Source organism: Chroicocephalus ridibundus, chromosome 1, assembly GCF_963924245.1.
Source record: "Chroicocephalus ridibundus chromosome 1, bChrRid1.1, whole genome shotgun sequence".
NCBI lineage: Eukaryota > Metazoa > Chordata > Aves > Charadriiformes > Laridae > Chroicocephalus > Chroicocephalus ridibundus.
The window spans coordinates 26,839,122-26,864,457 of record NC_086284.1 but is presented as its reverse complement, the minus strand read 5'-3'; the positions used below and the strand labels follow the sequence as shown (position 1 = coordinate 26,864,457).

Genomic DNA, 25,336 nt, shown 5'->3' with positions numbered 1-25,336 from the left:
GAAGAAGGACAGCGAAGGGGACCACGCCGACAAGGCGGCACCATAACTCTCTGCACCCCACGCCGAGGAACCGTTTAACGGCCGCCGCGACGCGGGCGCGAGACAGCTGCGGCCCGCGCTTCCCCGCCTGGCCCCGCCCCTTCCCGCCTGGTCCCGCCCCTTCCCCGCCGGCCGGCCCATCCCCGGCCCCGCCCACTCCCCGCCCCGCGTCGGCGGCGTCTGCGGTCGCCACGGGAACGGTTTGCGTCACCGAGCCCCGGCGCCGCTGATTGGCAGGAATTGTTCGAGAACGCCGCCGAAGGCGGAAGCGGAAGCCGCACGTGGAGCCGGTGAGCGGTTGCCGCAGTTTCTGGAAACTTCGTCCCATTGTCGTATTTAAAGCGGCGGCGCCGGCTCCGTTCCCCTCCCCTCCCGCCTGCGCACGGAGCCGCCGCGGCGCGGGATACCGGGGCCGGCGGCCGCAGCGCCGGGAGCGAGCCGGGGCAGGGCGGGGGCCTTCTCCCTGCCGGTGGGACCATGGCTGTGGTGGGCTTTGACCTGGGCTTCCAGAGCTGCTACATCGCGGTGGCGCGGGCCGGCGGCATCGAGACGGTTGCCAACGAGTTCAGCGATCGGTGCACGCCGTGAGTGAGGGGGGCGGCGGCGGGGTCCCTCACGGGCTAAGGGGGAGCCGGGCTACGGCCGGCAGAGGGTCCGCGCTGGAAGGTGCTGGAAGCTTCCAGGCGGGCGGGGGTTGTGCGTGGGGGAAGTTGTGTGGGGCCGGCGCGGCCCCCGGCCGTCGCCGCCTCCTCAGGGACCCTGGGAGGCCGCTGGGGAGTGCGGGGGGGCAGGTGGGCGGGGGGCGCCGGGCTGGTGAGGCTCCGCTGGCTGTCCCGGCGTGTGTGTGTCGTCCCCCCACCCAGGACGGGACTGGAGCGTGTTGCGCAGGCACCTGCTGGAGGGCGGCCCGCGGCGGGGAGGCGAGGGGGGGGCGCTTCTCGGGTAGTGGTGCGGCGGGCGGGAAAGCCGGCGGTTGCGAGGGGAATCCTCGACGGGGCAGCTGGGATTAAATGGGGGGAGGGGGGGGCGGGGGCGCGGGGTGGGACGGACGGGGGACGTGGGGACAACGCACACACACACTTTCTGTGGGCGGGCGGACTCGTGCAGCTGCCCCAGAGCAGCTCTCCTGTAGTCTGGAGTCAGGTATAGAGAGCCACAGGCTCAAAGCAGGAGCTCGCTGTGAAGTTCTGAGGAGGTGAACACAGGTAGGTAGAACGTAATCTGGGTTTGAGCTCTTAATTGCGATCATCGTGCTTAACTGTTGTGAAGAGTCCCGAACTCGAGACAAGACTTTAAGATAGATAAGAGTCTTGTTGGAGGGTTTTACTGTAAGCTGGAAGAACGGCGCTTCAACAGACAGACTTTGGTGTTCTAGTTGCAGTTGTGGTAAGTGTATCTATGAGAGTTGTCAGTTGCGTTTATTATCAGTATCTAGTTAACTAGCCTGTTTTTCTTTTCAGATCGGTGGTTTCGTTTGGATCCAAAAACAGAGCTATTGGTGTCTCGGCTAAAAACCAGGTAAGTTGTTTCCTGGCATTTGTGTGTTAACAGTGAATCGGCCAGTGCAAGCTGTTGAAGTACCAGTGGCTGTAAAGAGAGTTGGCTTGCTGTAGTTAAGCCCAAACAACTTCATTTTCCTTTTCAAGCCTTTTATTTTAGAAATGCTGCACTATGCTGCCATGCTTCCTTCAGGGAAACGTAGGATGTTTTTTGTTTTTAAACATTAACTGCTCTCTCTTTCTTTGAGTGCAATATTTTCCAGTTGAACAGATTCCTTTTCTGACAACTTAAGGTCATCGGGTTTCTTTTCCTGATGCTTGTATGTAAAATTTTCCTTGTACTTGAAGGAAAACATTTTAAATGCTGTGTATTATAGTTTCTTAAAATTAGCTGTAAAGGGAGAGTCTTGTTGCAGATTTTTAAAGTTATTTGGGTACCTTACTACCTTTGGTTTCACAGAAAGTTAAATGCCTGTGGTTTTGAAGACCTAAGTCTTTAGGGTCTTTTTTGATTGAGGTGCTCTGAAAGATTGAATTTAGGAGAGCTTAATTCTGCCAAATCTTAGGATGCCTGAGTGTAATGGTTCAGTGATTCCTCAGGTATGGTAGGGTAGGCTATTACATAAGGGGAGCACGAGCAGCCTGTGCTAGCTGGTGCGAATTGGATCAGATAGCTCCTGTAGTGAAAGAACCGCAGTGGGTTTCTGTGGAGAGTCCATTAAGGGAGACTTTTCCCCCCACTATAATGGCTCTCCTCTTAGTTTTGAACAACCAAGGAAATATGAGTAGTTTACGTATTGACAAGCACACATAGATTTTCAGGTACAGGTTAGCATTTGAAGTAATACAGTAAATACATATGTTTGTGTGTTTTCCTTAAATTTAATTTTAGCATAGCTTTTGTTTATTTGTCTGTGTCCACTGTTTCAGGTCAGAAACAGTGTGCATTCATCATTGTGCAGAAATGAGTTCTTACTCAAAACAGCAAGTGATCTGAACCCTGTGTAGTCCAGAGTATGTTTCAGTATTGTTAGATTATTCCAGTAAATGCTGTTGAAAATGTGAAATAAGCTGAAAGTGAAGTAGATTTTGTATCTTGAATTACATGTAAAAGCATGTATTTGCAGTCATGAACACATGTGACTTCAGTTGCTTTCAGACTAACCTTTATAAGATGTTACTATATTAAGTCTTTCATGCTGGTTATCCTATCAGTCGAAATTAAATGTTTTTGCCAGAAGAAAAGGTTGATACTTAATATGATAAAAGATTTCAGAGCACTTATTTCTTTTGTGGTAAGTGGTCCAGTTTGGCTGACCACCTGAGGGGTAAATCATGTTTCTTTCGCAAATGTAGAAGTTTTTTGATGTGGATAACTGAGAGTTATATTTTCAGTGTCCTAGGGTGTCATAGCTACTTAAATCAAGGAGTGAAATAATCCCTTTTATTTGAACAAGTTTTTTAGTTTAAAAAACAAAACAAAACACAAAAATATCCAGCCAAAAAACAACCAAGGAGCCCCCCGCAAAGCCCCCCCAAAACAAAAGAAAAAAAAACACACAGTGTTTGACTGGTGACTTCAACAATGTGATTATGTGTGAGAGAGCTCATAATAGTCAGAGGTGCTCTCTAACACTTAAGGAGCTGCTGTTGGAGGAAATTTTCAGAGAATTTGTTTTCTTTAGGTTAGTTTGATAGCATTGGAGATAAGAGTAGTATGTTAGTTAGTAGACCATCATTTTCAGCTTTCTTAATTGTGACTAAGCAGAGATTAAAACATGCTACAGACCTAATGGCATACAATTACTCTAAAAATATCTTAAGATTGTTCTCTTAGAAAAGTCTCTGAGGTTAATTCTAAATTAGGCTAAAAAAGCTACCAGTGTTTGCTTCTCTGCCCACTGCATGGTAATAATTTTTGCTTCTACGTTCTTCTGCAATACAGCTGTGAATTATGTAGCATTCAAGTACTGTGAAGTTATGGCTATACAAATAAATGAAGCCATGCTGGGAAACGATCTTGGACACAGGAACCTAAATACTCTGTTGCATTAAAGTACTGGAATAGTTCCTGGCAAGATTTTTGTCTTGTAGTAACTTGTGCTCTTACTAATAATTGCGCAGCGCTGTTTAGCAATTAGAATAAATCAAGGATGATTCCCAGTAGAGAATTTGGGTGTAACGCCTTTCTTTCCATGCATACACAGAGCTTTCTGAAACTATTTAATAGTATGGGTATGGCCTGCTTCTTTGTCAGAGAGCTTTTCTGTTGGAGGACAGACATAGTTGCATAGTTTTCTAGTATAAGATGTATCTCAAATTCTTCAATTCCCTGGTGGAAAATTTTGCATGCAATAAGAAACTGATGCTTTCCTTTGAGGGCAGTGCATGCTAGAGATCTTCCTTGGTGGGCTTGTCATTTGAGTTATTATCATGCAATCTATTGGTGTGTGCCTAAATCTATTCTGGAGAGAACAATGCGCTTTTATAGCCTTTTCTCCAACAGAATAGGATTCATTCTACTCTGAGATACTTGCAGTATCTCTTTTAGGCTGGTCTAGTTGTCCAATTTCTGTTCTGCTTTGCATTCCTGATAAAGAATGCTTCTCTAGGTCAGTTGGTTCTGTGGGTAGCTTGCACTGTATACTTTAAGCTGATGTTGTTACCAAAAAAGTCTCATGTTTCTCCCTGTTGTCTATGCACTGTATCTTTCTTTGGCCTGCTGCAAGAATTTGAGTGGTTGCTAGGTGAAGATGAACAGGGAAATGACTTGGTTTAAAAGTAGCTCATGGAGGGGGGAAAAAAGTAAGTATTGAAATGTTATGTGGAGACTTACCAGCTTGGAATTTAGTAACTGTGAAAACAGTTTTTTGCACTTACTGTAGTGGGGTTTAAAGTGAACAGCTGGAGGTGAGGTGACTGGGATTGGAGTGCCAGTTTACAAGCATTGCAGCTACTTGTGAAGCCGGATCCTGTCTTTAATTGTTTGACTTCTGCCTAAATTAGGTGACTAAAGTAGTAGGCACTATAAATCCAGTTATTGCTCACCTGATTGCTTCAAGGTTCTAGAGATACTTGTATAATCATTATAATACTTAACATATAATGGTCTGTAAGTATCTATATCTCTGACTCATAGAATCTTCTGTAGTAATGAGTTGATATAAAGTACCAGATAGTAATTACAGGTGTTACAGAAACAGATGTGACAAGTGAGGGAGCAGTTATCTTAAAACTTGACTGATGCCTGGAGGCATGCAGAACAGCACTGAACGTTGCAGGTTAGTTAAGTGTGGATTTCTAAATATCCCGTATTTCTTTACAGCAAATTACTCATGCCCACAACACCGTATCTAACTTCAAGAGATTCCATGGCCGTGCATTTAATGATCCTTTTGTTCAGAAGGAAAAAGAAAAGTTGAGCTATGATTTGGTTCCTATGAAGAATGGCGGAGTTGGAGTAAAGGTAAATTTGCAGCATATCTTTTTGGATTTTATATCTAAATTTAAAAGTTTACTTTTCAGCACCTAGTCATGAAAATATGGGTTTCATTTAGTTACTCTGAAGGTTTTCTTTAACATTTCTGTTAAAGAGCTCTTGTATGAATAGACAGCTTTATCTTTTAACTATCAAATTAAGGTTCATTTGTGAGTAATTGCTGAAACGTGAGCTCCCCTGTTGGCAAATTGCATATCCAGCTCAAGCATCCTGGCAGAAAAACTGCTAAGATAATTACAAGGTCGTATGGTTTTACCTCAAAGTATTAACCTTTCTGTCTTTATGTGGAATGTGTTGCAACGGTCTAATTATGTGGTTACGAATTCCTTATAAAGTAGTAGGAACTTATCCTTAGAATAATTGCTATGAATGAGTGGCATGTTTGTCTTTAGTGGACTGCCTGGTGTAAGTTACTTGCAACAGATGTTCAAAAGCAGTTTGTACCACATTACAGGTTTGACTCCTATGTTTCAAGGAGTTTGCTGAGACAATGTCAGCTTTTCCTAGAATAGGTGTAGTTAATAACATTGTATTAATTTACAGAAGTATATAAAAATATTGATAATGAAGCCTTGTTGGCATAACAGACTGCTGCTTCAGTAATGAAGACCTTATCTTAGGGCTGTGCATTTAGTTTGCTGCTTTTCTGCACTTGAACTGGTGCCTCAGAACTTTGGTATAGATCAGGCCTAGTAATGAATAGATTATAGAAGAGATTATACACTAGAAAGAATTCTGACTGTAAGAGTAGTCAAGCTTTACAAAAGAGGAGATGCTTTTTCTTATGCTGTTTGTGACTTGTGAGGTTACCTGATAAATTCAGACAGAAATTAATGTTTTCCTTTAAATACAGTGTGTGTAGGGGTCTTACTGTATGAGAATGTCTGTTACTGGGAGAACAGTGCTACTTGGTTTTTCTTTGTTCTCCTGAGAACAAATTAGTGTTTTGTTTCTATTTAACTGTGGTTAAAAAGTTCTAAGAATTGATTCAGTAAGTAACATTCAGTAAGACTGGGATGTTTAGGGAATGATTTTTCTATTAAAACTGAAATTTGGCCGATGTGAATAAAAGGCAGGTGCTGTTTTTCAAGATTTTTCTATTAAAACTGAAATTTGGCCGATGTGAATAAAAGGCAGGTGCTGTTTTCAAGAATCAGCTGTTCCTTCACTTCACCATTGCCACTTATTCTACTACACAGAAAAATGGTGATTCAAGAATAATTTCTTGGTAAGGGAGCAACAAATAAACTTCATGCTGAGCTTCGTCTTAAGCTTTTAACTGTGCATAGGTGTATTGTTGTTCCACAGGTCTTCTTTCAGACACTCCTCACATATTTGAGCAAAAGCATGTTAGAAGAAAATAGTCAGCAAGTTAATTCTGGACTTTTTTGCAGTTGGCAGCAGTTTGAAAATTGATGGCTATTTTTAATTTTTTGGCATAATGCTTTGTGACCACGTTTAGCTTTAGTTACATTTTAGACTTGTGTCACTTCTAAAATCACTTCCCTAGACATTTCCTTCATCTATGGAGTTGATATGGTTCTTGATGTTTTAAGTCTGAAAATGGAATTATTGCTTTTGTAGGCACTCAACTGAGAAATTAAATTGTAAAGTGAAGTTCTATAATAAAATAATTAAGCATGTCATGATTGATAGCGTATTAGTCAGCAGTGTATCAAAAAAACCCCATTAAATGTAAGTAATTTCTTCTCCAGTTGAACTAATGATATCTTACCTATTTCTTCTATCCAGGTCATGTACATGGATGAGGAGCATATCTTCAGTGTGGAACAGATTTCAGCTATGTTATTGACTAAATTAAAGGAGACTGCAGAGAGTAACCTGAAAAAACCAGTAACAGACTGTGTTATTTCTGTAAGTAATTGTAGTGCGCAGGAACATTATGTCTTTTAACTTCAGCTACTGAGAGCGTTTTGTTTCTATTCATGTGGAGTGAAAAAGAACACTGCACAAGCATTTACAAAGGGATTAATCCTAACTAGCTTTAGAGCTTTTGATGTAAAGAAATCCCAGGGCTGCTTTCATATTCCAGACCCCGACCCACTTTATGAACTTAATCTTTTGGAGACGTCTGAACTTTCAGACCCAGAACACTTCTGGGATCCAGGTATATACCCTTCTGCTGCAGCTTGTTTCCATGACTAAGAATGCTAATTATTCATTAAAGACACCTTTGTTTATCAAAGTTTGTCCTCTCGCAGCTGAAAACCTGAGTTTCTGTTCTGTTTGTGTTCGTCCCCTCAGGAAGTTAATTTTTTTTATTTACGACTGCACAGAAAATGACCTCAGATAAAGAACAGTCATTCCATTGTAAAGCCTGAGTATAAAATAACATCTGCTTCTGTGTTCTCAATGACTCTTTGAACAAGTCTGTCTCATGTTGCATCTAGGAATGTTTAGTTCTGTTATTAGAAGAGTTTGTTCTCCAGTGCATACCTGGGAAGTCGTGTCTTCTAATGTTGTAGTTTCTGTCCTGGGGACATCAGAGGTCACCTTCTAATGCTAATGCTAGAGATCTGTAGCAGATTTTCAACAACATATTCCTTCAGAATCTCTTGCTGCTTCTTGCACAAAGTAATTTTGGCCACAACAGATTCTCTTTGTTTGTTATCCCTTAGTTCTTTGCATTTCTGACATCTTTAACATTGCTGTACTTCCCCTCCCTGGCCCCCCACCTTTACTTGGCCAGGAATACATTACTAATTCTGATTAAGGTTATTCTATGTCTGTGTCTCCATAATACCCAGTTTCATATTTTGCATCAGTAATTAAGGTTCCTAGCATTTGTATGCAAATAACTCATTTGTTTCTTGCTAGTGTGTGCTCATGTAAACTAGCTGATGCTCATTTAATTCCATCTCAGCTTGATTGAATAGAATATTTGAAGTCTATTCAGTACAGTAGTTGCATGTTAAAAGACTTGCAGTGAGCAAGTGTATTCCTCAAGGGGAACAAATAGATGCAATTTTTAAATGAGTGCTTTCAGGTAAACAGTGTGATGTCTCCTTCTCTGGAAATAACTTCCCATTCTCACCTGCTTTCTTCAGGTTCCGTCATTTTTCACAGATGCTGAAAGGAGGTCCCTTCTGGATGCAGCTCAGATTGTTGGATTAAATTGTCTTAGATTAATGAATGACATGACAGCAGGTATGTAGGGTAAAGTATCTGTTTCTGCAAATTAAAGGTGTGATAGAGGGAGCATTTAGTTACTCTGACAAGGTTGACTTGAAAAATCAGACATGAGGTATAAATGTTCTAAAAACTTGTTGCTCTTCTCTGGATTTACAGCCTTTCATTTTAATGGCTTCTGTGTGAAGGGATATAAGAGATGAAGTGATGGTTATCTCCCTGAGTACTTCGGAGTCACCACATGTGCCTGGACTACTTGTCCATTCAGTTTACTGTCCAGATTTCATAAAAGAAACCTTATGGTGTACAGTTGAGGGTTTTAGGCACTCTTAAAGGAAGTTCCTTGATTAAGTGTCAACACACTAATAATTTCCAAGGCTTTTATCAGCATAATTGTGGTATTAAAACACAAAAAGGCGATTAATCCCCTTTGCTAACCTGTTTGGAACTCTGAAAACACATTGTCAGAACCAATGTTTTATTTGGTCTTTCTTAAAATAAACGTTCTTACCCTGTCTTCCTGCATTTTTCTGTTTGCGTTTGGTGAGAAAGCATTTGTTCCATATTTTTAAATGGCATAATAACTAGCACGTATTTCCTGGGGGAAGGGTTGTGAAGTAGAGGTCTGTACCAGAAGACAATTACTTTTCTGCTCTGACTGCCTACTTAAGTTAGATAAGTAGGGAAAAGTTTACTTTGGGAAAATGTTCAATGCAAGCATTTTTGGTGCACAGCAGATGGATTCATGCTTTTTGAATTTAATATTTTATTTTTTAAGGCATAAAGCAATCTTAAATATGCACCGATGGAGTGGTATCTTATGTTTTTATAGAATCAATTTCAGATGAGTATCTACATGGTAATATATAGGATTTCTAGTAAATGTAGTTTTTTCATCAATATTATGATCTTTGCATTGAACACTGGATTTGCCCCTAAGGAAGAGAAAATGACTATTGTAAAAGCTATAGGTGCATGTTTCTGTCATCTAGCTTTAGCTTAATTCTTTGTTTATATAGTAAAGTGTGCCACAGAATGTGTGGTAGAGTGAATTCTTGGGTTGGGTGTGGACCCCACGGTAGGTACACTTTGTCCCATGTGCCTGTATTCCTCTGAGTTATGGGGTGTGTACATTTCTAGGGTGATTGTGGAGACAGGAGGATATCCAACCCTCTATTTTTATTTAACCTTCAAATTCCATTTTCAAAATGTTTATGAATAAACTTTGTAGCCATAAAGGGAAAAAAAAGTTTAGCACTCCAAAAAAACCAAGTTTTCCAATTTTAGCAGTCAAAAAAGAATATTATTCCAATCGCTTTCTGTCTTGAAGCAGAAGTGATGCTTGACACCCAGTTCAGAGGTGACCTCTCATGATATAAGCCAACTAAAGGCCTTGCCAAAAAGGCAGTGTCACTTCCTTTTGTTTGTTTGGCAGAACACATCAGCCCTGTCTTTGGCCATGCAAGAACTTTGAGAGCTTTTCAGAACTTCTTAGCAAGGATCAGATAGCTTTCATCCCCTTAGCAGCACCAGCTGTGTGCATAGCACACAGCATTTCTAACTTCCTTCTCTTTACCTTGCAAGGCTAATGAGTACTGTCCAAGTTTTTCTAATATTCTAAATGTAAGAATCTTTGATTATATCTTTGGGGAAGGGGTCTGAGGTATAATAGGGCAGAAAAAATAGTTTTTTGTTTTGTTGTAACAAAAGGCAAATTCTGCACTGATTTATCAAGTTTTGTTCATGACTATTTTTTGCTTAGAAACAAGGGCAATGTGTTCAGTCTGCTCAGAAATACAAATGTTACGTGTCTGAACAGACCAATTTCAGTCAAATGTAGATCAATATAACAGATACATTTTGTGAAATAGAGTTTTTGTTTTTAATTAACTACTTCTTAGTGACTGCTTGTTGGAGTACTAGTATTGGGAACTGCAGATGCCAAAGAATCCACACAGATGAGGATGAGTGCATCAACTGCAGGGAAACTTTATTAGGCACCAGAATCCATAAATCTCAAGTCTGAGCAGTGGGAAACTTGTCTGTCCTTGTTCCAGATGGTCTGGGAACTACAGCTTTTGATGCGAGAGGAAGTTGATGTCCCTTTCTCCTCAAGTGAGAGGATGTCAGTGTGAATATAAAACATTGCTTTTCAGACCATGTGTTCCAGGCCTTCTGTACCACCTTCTCTAATGGCCTAATTCTCTTGCCTGATAATCTGTCTAGTATCCTGGCTGTTATCTTCATGTTGGGATTTTTTCATCATACGCAAATGTACATTCTTGCACACTTGATCTCATGCCAAAATCTCAGCCTTTCCTATGTAACCATGTAGCCAAGACTCTTTAGGGTTTTATTTATCTTCACTTACAGTATCAGCCTCCTGCCTAGCTTTGACACTGGATCCATCCAGAATGAACGTTGCTGCAAAACTGTGTTCTGTCCTTTGACTTCGTTATGTTGTGTCTACGTGCCCCACTGGCTTATTTTTTGCACTTTTGATGCACTTTGCAGACTGTCCATGCCTAATATTCTGTATAGATTGAGATTCTTCCACTTTGCAGTCTCTGCTGACCATTTATACCATTCTCAGACAAAGCCTTCATGCCTGGGAGTTACTTCTTGTAAATACAAAATTGGGTTTGGATTTTGTTGTAAAGATGCTCTGTGTTTTTGATTACTATGCAAAGAAAAAAGTCGTTTAAATAAACAGACCAAGGTAGGAAACCCCTGAACAGGGTTGTTTCTTCTTAGGTTTGCATGCTTAAACACTTAGAGAACATACACATGACTGAAGAAGGATGTTTTTCTTCTCAGATCCTACAACATATGTTAGTGGAATAAAGCTTCCGTGTAGTTAAGACCTTGCATTAGGTGTATGTCTGGAGTTGTAGTTGTCTTGCTGCTCTTGATGCTAAGCTTAATATTCACAGGGATGTGGTGGCATGCAGTTGGGACTCACTAGAAGTTGCATTGATAATACCTGATGCTTGTTTTGCAGTGGCTCTGAGTTATGGAATTTATAAACAAGACCTTCCAGCTCCTGAAGAGAAGCCACGGATAGTTGTGTTTGTCGATATGGGACATTCTGCATTTCAAGTATCAGCCTGTGCATTCAACAAGAGTAAACTAAAGGTAGTAAGATTAAATGAAAATAAAAGGTTTTATAAGACATTAGAATGAAGTAGCCTGTAAACCTGCCTTGTTTTTAAAATACTGAAATAATGCATGGGAAGTGGCAACGAGTCAAAAGGTGAAGATTTTTGTCAGTGTCCTTCATTTCGTTAGGATGGTTTCAAATAGAGGCTGTAAATTCCTTGGAATACACCAATGTAAGATATACAATAGAACTGCTGTCTTTTAGTTTGTTTTATCTAAACGGATGTGTGTATGGATTAAAATTGTGAATGCTTAGGATTGTCACCTTGTTACTTAGTCTTACTTCCGCTGTAAAAACAAAGAGTAATTTATGGCTGATGTGTACTTAAGTCTGTGCAGTGGAAGATGGGCTGACTTGTCCACAGCTTTTTTGAAGCAAAGGCTTGCTGATACTGGAGGTCTGCTGGTCCATTTGATTTTTACCGAGTGTAAGACTGAGTAATTGTTTTCTTTCAAACCAGGTACTTGGCACAGCATTTGACCCTTTCCTAGGTGGAAGAGACTTTGATGGAAAGCTAGTAGATTACTTTTGTGCAGAAATAAAAGCGAAGTACAAACTGGATCCAAAATCAAAAGTCCGAGCTCTTCTTCGTCTGTATCAGGAATGTGAGAAGCTAAAGAAACTGATGAGTTCAAATAGCACAGACATTCCCCTAAACATTGAGTGTTTCATGAATGATACTGATGTAGCTGGAAAAATGAACAGGTGAGTTCTATATAAAGACAGGCAGTTCCTTTGGTGGCCGTATTTCTTAAACAAGTGTTTCTTTCAGTGTTTGAAAGAAACTCACTGTGCCAAAAGTAAGCGCAACTGCTGAAAAGCTGTGGAATTTTAATAATGCTAGAATAACTAAGGCTGTGAAATGTGATGTTCAGCTACCTGAGCAATCTTTCAGTGTAACAATGCCTGCATAAGAAGCTTGGGTTCTTTTAGTAGAATGACACATTCTTAAAACCATGGATTGATGTATGCAAACCAGACCCAGGGGGGTTGACTGCATATTTAGGCCTCCTGCATATTTTAGGTAACCTAAATCCCATACTGCTCTTAAGATAGCAACAATTGATGCTTTGTTCCTTTTGTTCTGTTCTTACTGTACTGTGGATATTGGCAGAGAAATGGAGGACAGACGCAGTGCGTATGGGAGGTGATGTGATTATGGCCTGAGCGTAGATGAAGTCTGTGTGTCTCTCTCTGTCTCTTGCTCACACTCATAGGTGCAACTTAATTTGCAGTCACTGTTAGTCCTGTAACTACTGCCAAGAGCGTTTAGGCAACAGCTTTTCATTGTAAAGAACTGTAACTGTTTTCTCATTGTAAAGAAGTATCACTGTTTTCTGTATTATCTGTAATCTCTCCTGAGAGGCAAATATATAGCACCTGCCCAAACAATACCTTTGTCTTATAACTACACTGACAGCAGCATAGGAAAATCTGTAAGCAGCTGTTCATGTACTGCCTTCTCTATGGTTGTCACTTCAGCCTACTCATGGGGCTTTAGCTTTAAGTCTCTTTGCAGTCTAGCTAACAGACATAGGCAGCATCAGTTTGGAAACAAGAATACCAGGAAATCTTGGTGGTGGAACAGGCATTCTTTAGTTAATGCTGTTTCTTTCCTTAGGTCACAATTTGAAGAATTGTGTGCTGACTTGCTGCAAAGGATAGAGATGCCTCTGCTTTCATTAATGGAGCAAACACAACTGAAAGTGGAAGATGTAACTGCTGTAGAGATTGTGGGAGGAGCAACCCGCATTCCCGCTGTCAAAGAGAGGATTGCTAAATTCTTTGGCAAAGATGTCAGTACAACATTGAATGCAGATGAAGCAATAGCTAGAGGTTGTGCTCTGCAGGTATAGTAACTGGCAACACTTGATAAGCTTAAAACACTTCTTCAGAACACTTTTTTGAAGAATTAGCCAAGCAGTTATGAGAAATGGCAGAAGGAGTCAGTTTTAAAGTACGTAAGGGAACATATGTGTTCACTGGGTCTTTTTATGGGACCAGAGTACTCTGTGGTGCAGTACTTTACTGAAAATGTGGATGCTGGGTGTATTCTGTAAGCAGTCTGCTCTTCAAAAGAACAGGATCTAGGTATCTTTAATGAGAAAAATTTAAGTTGCTGTCAAGCTGAGGGAAGAGATTTTTAATCAACAAAGTGTATGAGAAGTATATATGGAGAGCCCAAACCACTGCAAGTTTGTATTTTCTGGTATCCAGCTTCCATCAGTGTGAAACAGACTTTTGTTTTGTTTCCCCTTCTTCCCCCACTTTTACAGTTTCCAACTGGTGAACTATATTTTACAAGCAAGCTACTCATTCTGCCTTCTTTTCTCCTTTATTACTCTCTTACTTCACCCTGTCTTTTGACTTGTTTCTTTACCCCATCTCACTAATTGCTTTCCATCACTACCAATCAGTTGTCTCCAAGGAAAGAAGCAGGACCTGCAAAGTAAACACCCTGTCTTGTAGGACTAAGTAATGCAGTACTTCTATTCTTCACAGTCCTGATACTCATTTAGACTGTTAACCTTTTTTTACAAACTATGGTAGGAATAAGGCCAAAAGTCCTGCTTACCCAAAGAGTATAAACACTTCTGTGTGAGAGTTATTTTTTTACACTCCATTGAAATCAATAAATTTGCATATCTCCATTTTAGTAAAGACAACACAGTTCTCTTGTTTAAAGATGTTTAGCGGTCTTGGGCTGGTGGAGCAGAGCAGTTAACCAACTTTAATGCATGTCTATTTTTTAGTGTGCAATTCTTTCTCCAGCTTTTAAAGTGAGAGAATTCTCTGTGACAGATGCTACCCCATTCCCAATATCTCTGTTGTGGAACACAGAAGCAGAGGATACTGAAGGGTAGGTAGCTCCAGTTACAGTTCTGTGAAGCTTTTGTGCTTTGTAATTCAAGGAAAATGTTATTGGTTGCATTTAAATTAGGGTTTGGTCAAGCTGATGCAGAAAACTACACCTGTAGACTGTGTACCAGAGATGGTTGACAGTGGAGTGTGTAAAAGCATGTGTTGAAATGTTAAGCATAACTCCTTATGTGTTTAAAAAAAAGTTGCAATTGAATGAGCTACCAACCAGTGTCTTGTATCGTATTGCCCTTACCAGGTTGTCAGGTCTTGGAATACAAAATGGACTAGAACAACTGCTGGATCCACTTTCCTTTTCTGACTGTTTTTTACTCAGGGTGTTCCTAACACCTACGTGGATTCTTGTTTTAGTAGGATCACTATGCACTACGTAAATATTCTAAACTTATGTAGATGCTATTTGTCTGGCTAAAAACAGAAGGAAGAGTTTAGCCTCTAAGAGTTTTGTAAGAGAAATCTCTTGAAATTGCATTGTCTTAAGACTGATCTCTCTGCTATTAACTGCCATGCCTGTGGGAAATGCAGTTGCTGTCTGGGATGTAAAGACGTCTGCGTTTAACTTTTGGGTAGTTAAAAGTTCTACAGGGACCTGTTCATACCTTTCTCATATTCTTTGTAATTCAGCATTTTTGGTTTTGTCTGTCTTCTGTGGAGGTGCAGAACCTAATTGTTCTGTCACAGGCTTCTGACAGCAACCTGTGGGTTCATGTTCTAGGTGAAGCTCTTATTTTCTCACTTTCAGGTTCTTAGATGAGATTCTTCCATACTTAGGAGACAAGACTTAGTTGGAAATTAGAATCAGACTGGCATAATAGCGGACAGACGCTAGAGGAAGAACATAAAATAAAGCCGGTTGTCTTTCTGTCATATCAGGGAATGAATAATAATCTGGTGTCAGGGTTCTCAGCTGAGCCACAGAAAGTAAATGAGTAATGAATTAACAGGGGTATAATTAGCCTTTTGAGACTGACTGAGGAAGGGTGCAAATCATGATTTAAATTATGCTCTTTCAAGCTCAGAATGTCTTTGCAGGAAACAAATTCTGGAGGTCTGCTGATAGTGTGTCACTGAATTGCCACCTACATCTAAACTTACTTGCTTCTGAGGCTCAAAATTAGTGGAATAGGAAAATTTCCCACTACAGTACACAACAGTCTCTTTTTTCTTTTTTTTTCCTTACAGTAGTGAAGTATCTTCCTTGGAATTGTTCAAAATAGTGAATATGTCAAAACATGGTGACATTTTTGTGAACAGTTCTGACGCTAGATCAAAGCCTTTCAGCTCAAAGTACTCTGCTAAAAGTGATATTTTTTTCCTAATCATAGGGTTCATGAGGTCTTCAGCAGAAATCATGCAGCACCTTTCTCCAAGGTTCTTACGTTCTACAGGAAAGGTCCATTTGAGTTGGAAGCTTTTTATTCTGATCCTAAGGGAGTTCCATATCCTGAGTCAAAAATTGGTAAGTAATTAATTGTCCTGGAAATAGTATTGTCTCGCATTGTTTGGTCTTAAATCAGTTCTGTAACTGCATTGTGTTACAGTATGGTTATAATGGAATCATGGAATTTTTCAGAGTTGGAAGGGACCTTTAGAGATCATCTAGTCCAACTCCCCTGCTAGAGCAGGATTGCCTAGAGCACAGTACTCAGGGCTGCATCCAGCTGTGTCTTGAAAGTCTCCAGAGAAGGGGACCCCACAACCTCCCTGGGCAGCCTGTTCGAGTGCTCTGTCACCCTCACCGTAAAGAAGTTTTTTCTCATATTTGATGGGAACTTCCTATGTTCCAGCTTGTGCCTGTTACCCCTTGTCCTGTTACTGGCAACCACTGAGAAGAGTCTGGCTCCATCCTCCTTCAACCCACCCTTTAGATACTTGTATGCCATAATAAGGTCTCCCCTCAGCCTTCTCTTCTCCAGGCTAAAGAGTCCCAGCTCTCTCAGCCTTTCCTCATAAGGGAGATGCTCCAATCCCTCAATATATGACATGTATTTAGGTTTTTGTATCTGGAGGACTGAATTTTCAGTTCTTCCATTCCATAGGGAACTGAATTTTTATTTTTTTTCTAGCTTCTGAAGTTGCTTTGGTCCAAGGAAGAAATGAGGGGAAATTGCAGCCAAATGACTAGGACTAGAATGGGGCTATTACTGCAAAACATAACTTTTAAACTTCTTTAACGTTCTCGTCTGCTTATCACTAAAGCAAGCTATGAATAATTGAAAAAATACCTCCTGCATATAAAAAACTTAAAACATCTTGAGTAGCTAGTTGTTGTGTTTGTCCTACACTTCCTGTGTTTGACATAATGCTGACTAAGTTTTAATCAAGGCAGCCTGAAATAGTGGCAGCTACAAGACTACAGCATTGATTTGAATTGTCTAGGTAACATTTATAAGCAGTGCTCTCATCCTTTTTGACAAATTACAACATTGACAGCGTTGACACTTAGAAAGAGTCTACAATGTGATTGGTTAGAAAAAGATTGTGATGGTAAAGACAGGACAATTAAATAATTGCTCTTGAGTTCTAAGCATGTAATTAAATGTTGTATGTTTGCATGTAAAATTAAGATAAAGCTATTACTAGTTGCTAAGTAATTGCTTGGTTTTGTTAGAAAGCTCAGCTTTTTTTTTTCCCCAGAGTGGCAGAAGAAATGACAGTTGTATTGTCAAATACTTAACCAAGATTTGTCCTATCGGTTAACCATACGCTTACAATTCTAGTGACACTGTATTTTAGTGTTAAAGATAAGCTTTATAAATATTCTTAAAATGGGCAGAATATATAAGGCAAAAACATCTCCACCTGATTTGCCAATATTTCAGCTAACACTTAATGCACTACAAAGTTACCAAAAAACTATTATCCTAACAGAAAACATCAGTTATTTTCGCTACTTCAAAGCAAATTATGTGGTGGTTTCACTGAGTCACAAAGTTCAAATACCATATGTCTTAGATACCAGCACAGTATTTTGCAGTTACAGAAGCAGCAGTCTTCCTTTTATTTTAACTCTTACCATAAAGACCTATGGTGGGATTTGTGGCTGTTCAATTTATATGGTGTTAACAAACGAGAAGGTGTTTAACTGCTCTCCTGCAAACTGCGAAGAATAGAACTGAAAATCAAACTGGTTTCACCTCACTCATGGATTAACTTTTTGCTCAGAAGAGAATTGTTAGTAGTCCTAATGGATGAGTCAGTAATTCTGATGAGACTACCAAAAGGGAGAACAGGTCAGAACTCCAGTGTTACTGGATTTACAAGAGAGGGGGGATTACCTTTAGCCTATGAAGTAAGCAGGTAAAAGCTTGTGTGCATATGGTTTAGATCTATTAATGAAGGGATAGTGTGCATGAGCATGTATATATTCAGCCTGTGATGAAATTGGTGAACTTGCACTTTGCAGCTCTACAGGCATCGTAATCTCCAGGTTGCTGCTTTGGTGGTACACATAACCATATAGTAAGCAGGAAAAATATGTCTGCTCTTAATGGCAAGAAGATCTGATTTTTCATGTACTGTTAAACTAGCTGCTGCTTGTTTCTTAGCTTCGCAATGCTTGTTTCAAGTGTTACAGGAGTTAGAAAACAACTGCATTCTACCCTAGAGTGAAAGGTAATGGCGGACTTACATGCAAGTTAGAAGCTAAAAAGAACACTTCTAGAAAGGCTGTTTCTAAGTCTTTGCGTAGTTTTCTTTCATCCCACTATAGCATCACAGATACCACAGGTAAGGGGGAGTGAGCTTTTAATTTTGTATTTACTCTGTATTACTAGCAGCAGGGGGAACCTACTCTAGCTGATGACAATAAATGGTTCTCCCTCTTGATTTGTAAGGTAAAGTATGCTGAAAAACAGCATACTCTTCTTTTGTGTAGTATTTGTTTCGTTTGGGGGAACCATGAGATCACCACACAGGTTTCATCAAATATTTACAAAATGGGCCCTCTTTCCTAGAGGGAGGTGTTTTCCTAGCTCTGTAATATTACCTGTTTAATTCCACTGTGTTGAATATTGATCCTTTTGTTTTTTAGGTAGGTATGTTATCCAGAATGTGTCAGCCCAGAAAGATGGAGAAAAATCTAAAGTCAAAGTGAAAGTCCGTGTCAACACTCATGGCATTTTTAGTGTGTCCACTGCATCCATGGTAGAACCAGTTAAAAGTGAAGACAGTGAAGATGTTGGTGTTGAGACCGAAGTGGAATCTCAGGACCAGAGACCTATTGAAAACTCAAGTGATGTAAGTTGGCCTTTCTTGTGTGTGGATGTTCTTACTGATGAAAGTGTGTTCTGTTGTGATGTACTCTGGAAGAAAAATACCTTCTTCTAAGGAACCAAAATGAGGTTAATTTTGAGATGTGCATAGCTGTCAGTAAAATATAATGTCTTTATTAAGAACAGGAGTAAACTTGTATAATCTTGAAAGTGTGTGGATTTTAAAATCAATTATTGGGCAAAGGGCCAATTAGCAGCAGGTGGGTTGCTTGAGGGTGGGGTTGTGGGCTGCCATAGTTATGAGACTATTCCAAATAGGAAAACTTGGTTTGGATTATTAGTCATCCATGCTCTCTGTGTTAAAAAGGATTTGTGCATAATCCTTTGTATTGGTAAAGGTGGCTTGCTTTTTTTTTTTTTTTGAAACTTTTTGTGGAAGGGAAGGCTGGATTGTTTTCTACACCATTTAAGGGGAGGGGAACACTGGGGAATAATGCAGCATTGGTATGGTGTACTTGATGTTTTAATAGATTTCTGAGGGGGAAAAAGATCCTCAAAGCTATGACTCAATAAATTAAAAGCCAATTTTTGTAAGAGAAAATGGTAGCATACGCACACGAGTATTATGCTGGAAGCCTGGCACTGGTAGCATTTTCACTAAGTCCTTCTGAACTCGCACCTAGTCTGTATCTCTGTTAGTTAAAGCGTGTGTGTTTCTGCGTGTGCACAGGATGCTTTGTAGGGCACTTTGTACAGTATGTGCGTCAGAAGTGAAGTGCCCTATAACTTTTATTAAATACAAGTGCACATGCCTTCTACATCCTTTGTGCCTGGGCTTTCATTTCAGAAAAATATCCAGCAAGAGAACAGTGAGGCTGGAACACAGTCCCAGGTACAAACAGATGGTCAGCAAACGTCACAGTCTCCCCCTTCATCAGAACCTCCCTCTGAAGAAAACAAAATCCCAGATGTCAAGAAAGTGAGTGACCCTTTAACTCTGTTGAAAATGTTATGCTCTATAATGGTGGCATTTAAAATGGTACCATATTCCAGGAAAAAGTAAGGAACTTGGTTCTCGGAACCTTCTTCATTTTTATACCCTTTCTATTGTGAAAAATAATGTGTGTATCTCATGATGATTTTTGTAAAGAGTTTGCAAAAGAATTCCTGCAAGAAGTCCCTCTCTGTCACTTCCTTGTCTTTAATGTTGTATAGCTAATTTGTTTGGGTTGAGGACAGTTCAATTTGTTTAACAGCTGTTAGAGGCCAAGCTTATTAGGCCTGCTGAGAGGAAGTTGGGGTCAGGAATTCATAAACCTAGGAGGAAATAATTTCTGGAAAACATAAGCCTTTGTGATATTGCTAATAGCTTGCTCTTTCATCTGTATAAGATGAAAAATGTTTTGGGGTAAAATCTTGTAGCTGTCAGCATCGCCAGTGAAGTGCTAAGCTGCACATGGGCACTTCTGGAAAACCTGCAGATACACCATATAGCTGAGAAACATATTCCATGTAGCTTAGTACTTACTGTTCATGAAATGGACTGTAAGCAGACTAGGATAGGAGGTGAAGTCCGCAAAAGGAAATTACGTTTTGAAGATTCTGAAAGAACACAGAAAATCTCTGCATGTTCTTCCTGTTAATGTTTATTTCATCATAGTGCTACTTAATCAGAAGAAAGTCAGGAAAATTATCATATTTCTCTTCTCTCCAACTCAGACAAATGAGAAGAAAGGTGATCAGCCCCCAGAAGCTAAAAAACCCAAGATAAAAGTGAAGAATGTGGAACTACCTATTGAAGCTAACTTGGTTTGGCAGTTAGGAAAAGATCTCCTCAATATGTATATTGAAACGGAGGTGAGTTGGAGTGTGGTTTAGGCTTCCTTGATTGCTGTTATTAACCATTCGTCTGCTTTTTAAAGCAACCCCTGATCTTTTACTGTAACCCTGAAGCGTGGACTCTAATGTACAGTGAGCTAATATACAGTCCAGTTTTAACACATAACTGACAAATGTTAATCAGAAAGATTGAAGTGTGGTTTATAGTGGTAGTATCAGAGCACTGATCCATGGAATGACATTGCAGATTGGTTCAAGCTGTTGTAATCTAGATAAGTGCATCCCATTTCTTCGGGTGAGTCCAATTCATAGCAACGAGCATTCCAGCAGTTACAGGAGTCAAGGCCTCTGTGAGATTACTGTGTTTTACAGGAACTGTGCGTTGTAGACTGCTGTTTGAACATAGGTATTTTTTTAAATTAAAGTATATTATGTGGTTATACAGGGAAAGATGATTATGCAAGATAAACTGGAGAAAGAAAGGAACGATGCCAAGAATGCAGTGGAGGAATATGTGTATGAGTTCAGGGACAAGTTGTCTGGACCATATGAAAAGTTTGTGTGTGAAAAGGTATGTAATGGATTCAACAGCTTCTCTGAAAATACTGATACCAAATATCTGCTCTGTATTCCTTCGAGCTTTCTCAAAGCCACCCTGGCAGTAGCTGAAAATCATAACTCATTTGAAGGACAGCTGGGACTGATCCAGAATTAGATTCAGGCTTAGCAAATAGTACATATCCCTGAAAATAGATTTTTATCATGAAGGGGGTAAAGTTTTGATTCCAAGTAAAGTTGGTGTCTATAAGGAGAAGCTGTGTTGCTGTATCTATAACCAAAAACATGAATTAAAGCCACACCCCATGCATTGGCCTAATCACGGACAAAAGGCTCCCTTTATTGTAGATATAATAGTGTGTGTTTCCCAGTTCAGAAGCTGGTGTGGTTTATCCGACCTGATTAGGCAACAAGATGCAGTAGAAATGTAATTTTGATGTTGGAAGCTAAGAATTAATGTGTATATTTACCAGTGTCCTGTTACTGCAAGACACACACTGTCAATTGATCCATATTTTGATGTTTAACATGTTGAATTCTATCAATATATAGGATCTGCAGGGATTCTCTGCACTCCTAACAGAGACAGAAGGCTGGCTGTATGAAGAGGGTGAGGATGAAGCTAAGCAGGTGTACGTAGACAAATTAGAGGATTTAAAGGTAGGTCTGGTAGTATGCCCAAATTGCGAAGTTTCCAAAATAAAATGCAAAACAATGTTAATGAATCACATAACGCATAGGAATTACTTTTTCTAGAAATTAGGTACTCCAATTGAAATGCGCTATCAAGAAGCAGAAGAACGACCAAAGCTGTTAGAAGAACTGGGACACAGGCTCCAGTATTATGCTACAATAGCTGGGGAATTCAGGAATAAAGTAAGTGGCCTCAAAGTACCTTTATTTTACCACATAGTGTTTCACTGACACTCACCAGCTGGCAGAGGCTTCAAATTCACTTTAAGATGAGCTGCAGTCTACTCTTATATAGGTCACAAATTTAACACCACAAATGTTTCCCAGTACTCAAAAAATCTTGCCTAGTGCGTCATATCTTCAGTTGCTTGATACTGCTGGATGTATTCAGGCCAAAAAGGACATGCTTATAAAGAGTGAGGGTTAGACTGTGGTCTGATTCTTGACCTTTTAAAAGCTTCTCTGACTTTTTTTAAGTGTGCTCTTCCTCCGTTTCTTATGGGAACAAGAATTGTGCCATGGTCAGAAGCACTAGTGTAAAAGCTATTCAGGATAAATTAAAACATGTAGTGTTTTTTATTATATAGGGGTGTTTGGGGGAGCTTTGCCATTGATATTTGAAGATTACTTGCTTGATAAGCATTCCTGCCTTTTGAAAATTTACTCCTTGGGTTTCAATTTAATGAGCTTCAACAGGGAAGCTCACAACTCTCAGGCTAATTCAGTTTGAGACTTGCATCAGAAACAATTATGTCCTCCCAGCTATAGATTACAAATTTGTCATTATTCAGTGAAGTCCTTCAGTAGTATTACAGAGTCTTGAAATACCTAGCATCACTGAAAGCAGTACATTTAAGACTTGAAATCCATATTTAGATTCGTAACCAAAATCATAGGTTGTGTTGCTGGGTAGGTCCTTCTCCTGATAACAGTTAATTGTGTAACTATGGCATTGTAGGGAACGCTCCTAAAGTTGAACAACTGGTTCTTTCCCTTTCTATGTACAGCAGAATCGCAGTCTAAACTACCTTAGGCCCATGTAAGACTCTCCAGGAGGGAGGGGATGTTTTTCTATCAACACTGTTAATGTTATATTCTATTGTGTGACCTGTTTGTGAAGCCTCTATTCCCTCTGTGAAATAGATTTTTTTGTTTGTTTGTTTGGGTTATTGGGCAAAGGAAGATTTACTTTGCCTTGTCTCTTGCTGTAACAGATCTGGCTTGTTGCTGACATCTATATTTATTTTCAAAAATCAGTGAATGTTATAAGTTAAAAATAATTGGGATAGTCTTGGTATAACTTGATGACAGTAAGTTGGACATTATTGACTAATACAAAATGTTTGTGTTTGGGCAGGATGAGAAATACATCCATATTGATGAAATGGAAATGATGAAAGTAGAGAAATGTGTTAGTGAAGTGGTGGAGTGGATGAATAATGCTGTGAGTGCACAGGCTAAGAAGAGTTTAGATCAGGATCCAGCTGTGCATTCAAGTGAAATTAAGGCAAAGCTACAGGTAAGTACCATAAGAAACTAATTCTAGAGGCTGGTGCTGAAGTTAGGCTGATAGCTGTCCCCTTCCTTCTCCCCCAATTTCATCTTACTGCTCCAGTGTTCTTAAAGGGTAGTTAGAAACTAGGACAGAAGGAGATTCAGTAGAAAGCAGAGGAGCTCTACTATACTGTATACAGTTCTGGGGGCTTATTGACGTTTTATGTCTTTCAGTCACCTTAAAAACTCAGGTGGTTTTTTTTAGTGTTACTGGTAGGCACAAAATAGTCTTGAAAAAAAACCCCGTGAAAACCAAAATATTAAGTTGAAGAATTTTGCCCACAGAACTTCATAAAGTAGACCAGTTAATTCATTTCAGGGTACTTTTCAGTTTGGACTTAGGAAGCAAATACAGAAGCAAGTTCCAGTCTTCTGGGCCAGGACTGTTCACAGTAGTGAAGCTGGTGAGTCCTTAATACGCGTCTTCTGACCACATCTTTTGCCTTTCTTTTAGGAGTTAAACAATGTCTGTGAGCCTGTTGTGACACAACCAAAACCGAAAGTTGACTCTCCTAAGGAAGAAAACCCATTAAATGAACGGAACGATTATAAAACTGAAGACATGGGAGAAGATGACAAAAATTCTGAAATGCCTCAACAAAATGGTGAATGTCATCCGAGTGATCAAAACACCATCAGCATGGACTTGGACTAAACCACTGCACTTGCAGCAAGTTATTTCATCCCATGACAGAAAATATTTTTGCTGTCGTATGTGACGGGGGGGTGGGAACGCATTGTTTTGGGAACTATTTATATTTTTTTCTTAAGACTTGTCTGGGATATGTTGTGTTATGGGAGGAAGAATAGTAATAGCGTTGGTCATGACTATCCTAAAAGGAAAATTGCCTTGGTAACTTCCAGATTCCTGTGGAATTGTGAGTTCATACTAAGCTTCTGTGCAGTATTTAAGCATTTGCATCACTAAAGATGAAAAGAAGCCCTTGCTCTGAAATAATACTGCTCCTTCAAAAGGTCGTAATCAAAACCTTCGTAGGCATTTGTAGATGCCAAGGTAGTTTTCTTTTGTCTGGACATCTAATTGGGTATGTCAATAAAAAGCCAGTGTCTGTACCGTTCATAAGGACTTTCTAGGAGAGATCCTTCTGTTCTAAGGTTTTTGATTATTGCAGTCCAAAGCTCTTACCAGATAATAAGATGGTGAAATGTGTTAGTAGCATGCAGAAACGCTTACGTTTCATCTCTTGCTAAACAATACATTTTTCATGTGGGGTACATAAAATGAAGGAAATGCTAATTCTGTTAGTGTTATTGTGAAGCTTTTTAATGAGCTTTAAAATAAAGTTCATTTTACTGGTATCTCCTGCCTTGTTGTGGATTTAGCTGTTTTCAGTGCTTCTGGTGTAAGTGTTGCCCTTTGCATGGTTTGTGACAGGCCATTGCTTTGTGTTCCTGTGCAGGAGAATCATAAAAAGACTTAAAACTCCCACACGTAACAGAACAGTTGTGCAGTGAGTTGAAAGTAACTTGGCTGCTTAACGAGTTATGCCTCTTTCTTTTCTTTGCTCCAAGAGTTGTACACACCTGAAAGAACCTCGGAACTTCACAGATGTTAAGGCACAGGACAAACTTTGTAACATGCAGAACCCTATGGCTTAGAGACAATAATCTGCAGTTCGGAATAAGATGTTAAAACCTGACTGAATACTTAAGCCAGGCTCTGCTGCCTTTCATTACAGACTAAACTGAATGGTAAAATGAGATTTTGGTCCATTCTGCTGAGCAAGTGGCTCCTGTGAGACCTGGGGAAAGGTTTTTTAAAAAAAAAATTGAAGAATTCCTCAACTAAATCTCTGTGGTCTACTGAAGAAGCCTATTTTTAGATACTTGGGAGCTGAGGAGAATGCAGAAAGAAATTGTTTGTATCCTCTGCTTTAGACATCAAACTATATTAACGAATCAGGCACCTGAAGTATTGAGGGAAGGATTTTTCTTCGAAGCCTATTCCAAAGGGTGTTATCTCTAGTGATCCGTTGGAGCATAAACCCCATATATAAGCTTGTGACAACAGATGCTGGAAGATCAGTGTCACTAAATGCAAAGGGTTGTTTTTTTTTTTTTAAGGAGTTAGTGTGGTTCCAGCAGTGTTTTGTCTGCAACAACAAAACCAAAAGGAGAAAAGAGAAATTAGTCCCCCTGGAGCTACTGAAGAGAGAGTACAGGTGGGACTGCTGGTATTTAGGGCCAACTAATCCTACTCATGGCAAGTGTTTTTCTTCTAGTTATGGCT

At 39.9% G+C, this 25,336-nt stretch overlaps 1 protein-coding gene across 2 annotated transcripts; it reads left to right on the top strand.

Moving 5' to 3' along the window:
• The first annotated feature begins 303 nt into the window (after positions 1–303).
• On the top strand, positions 304–24,405 carry HSPH1 (heat shock protein family H (Hsp110) member 1). 2 transcript variants are annotated; one of them, XM_063332300.1, is made up of 18 exons: positions 304–623; positions 1,500–1,557; positions 4,864–5,004; positions 6,790–6,912; positions 8,106–8,205; positions 11,189–11,322; positions 11,808–12,052; positions 12,969–13,197; positions 14,101–14,207; positions 15,553–15,686; positions 18,261–18,466; positions 19,289–19,420; positions 20,161–20,298; positions 20,726–20,851; positions 21,391–21,498; positions 21,595–21,714; positions 22,889–23,050; positions 23,540–24,405. In XM_063332300.1, the coding sequence occupies exons 1-18, from the start codon at positions 517–519 to the stop codon at positions 23,738–23,740; spliced, it is 2,571 nt and encodes an 856-aa protein (XP_063188370.1). In that variant the 5' UTR covers positions 304–516; the 3' UTR covers positions 23,741–24,405. The 2 variants fall into 2 exon arrangements, with proteins under 2 accessions (XP_063188370.1, XP_063188379.1); XM_063332309.1 differs by lacking the exon at positions 19,289–19,420.
• The last annotated feature ends 931 nt before the right edge of the window (positions 24,406–25,336 follow it).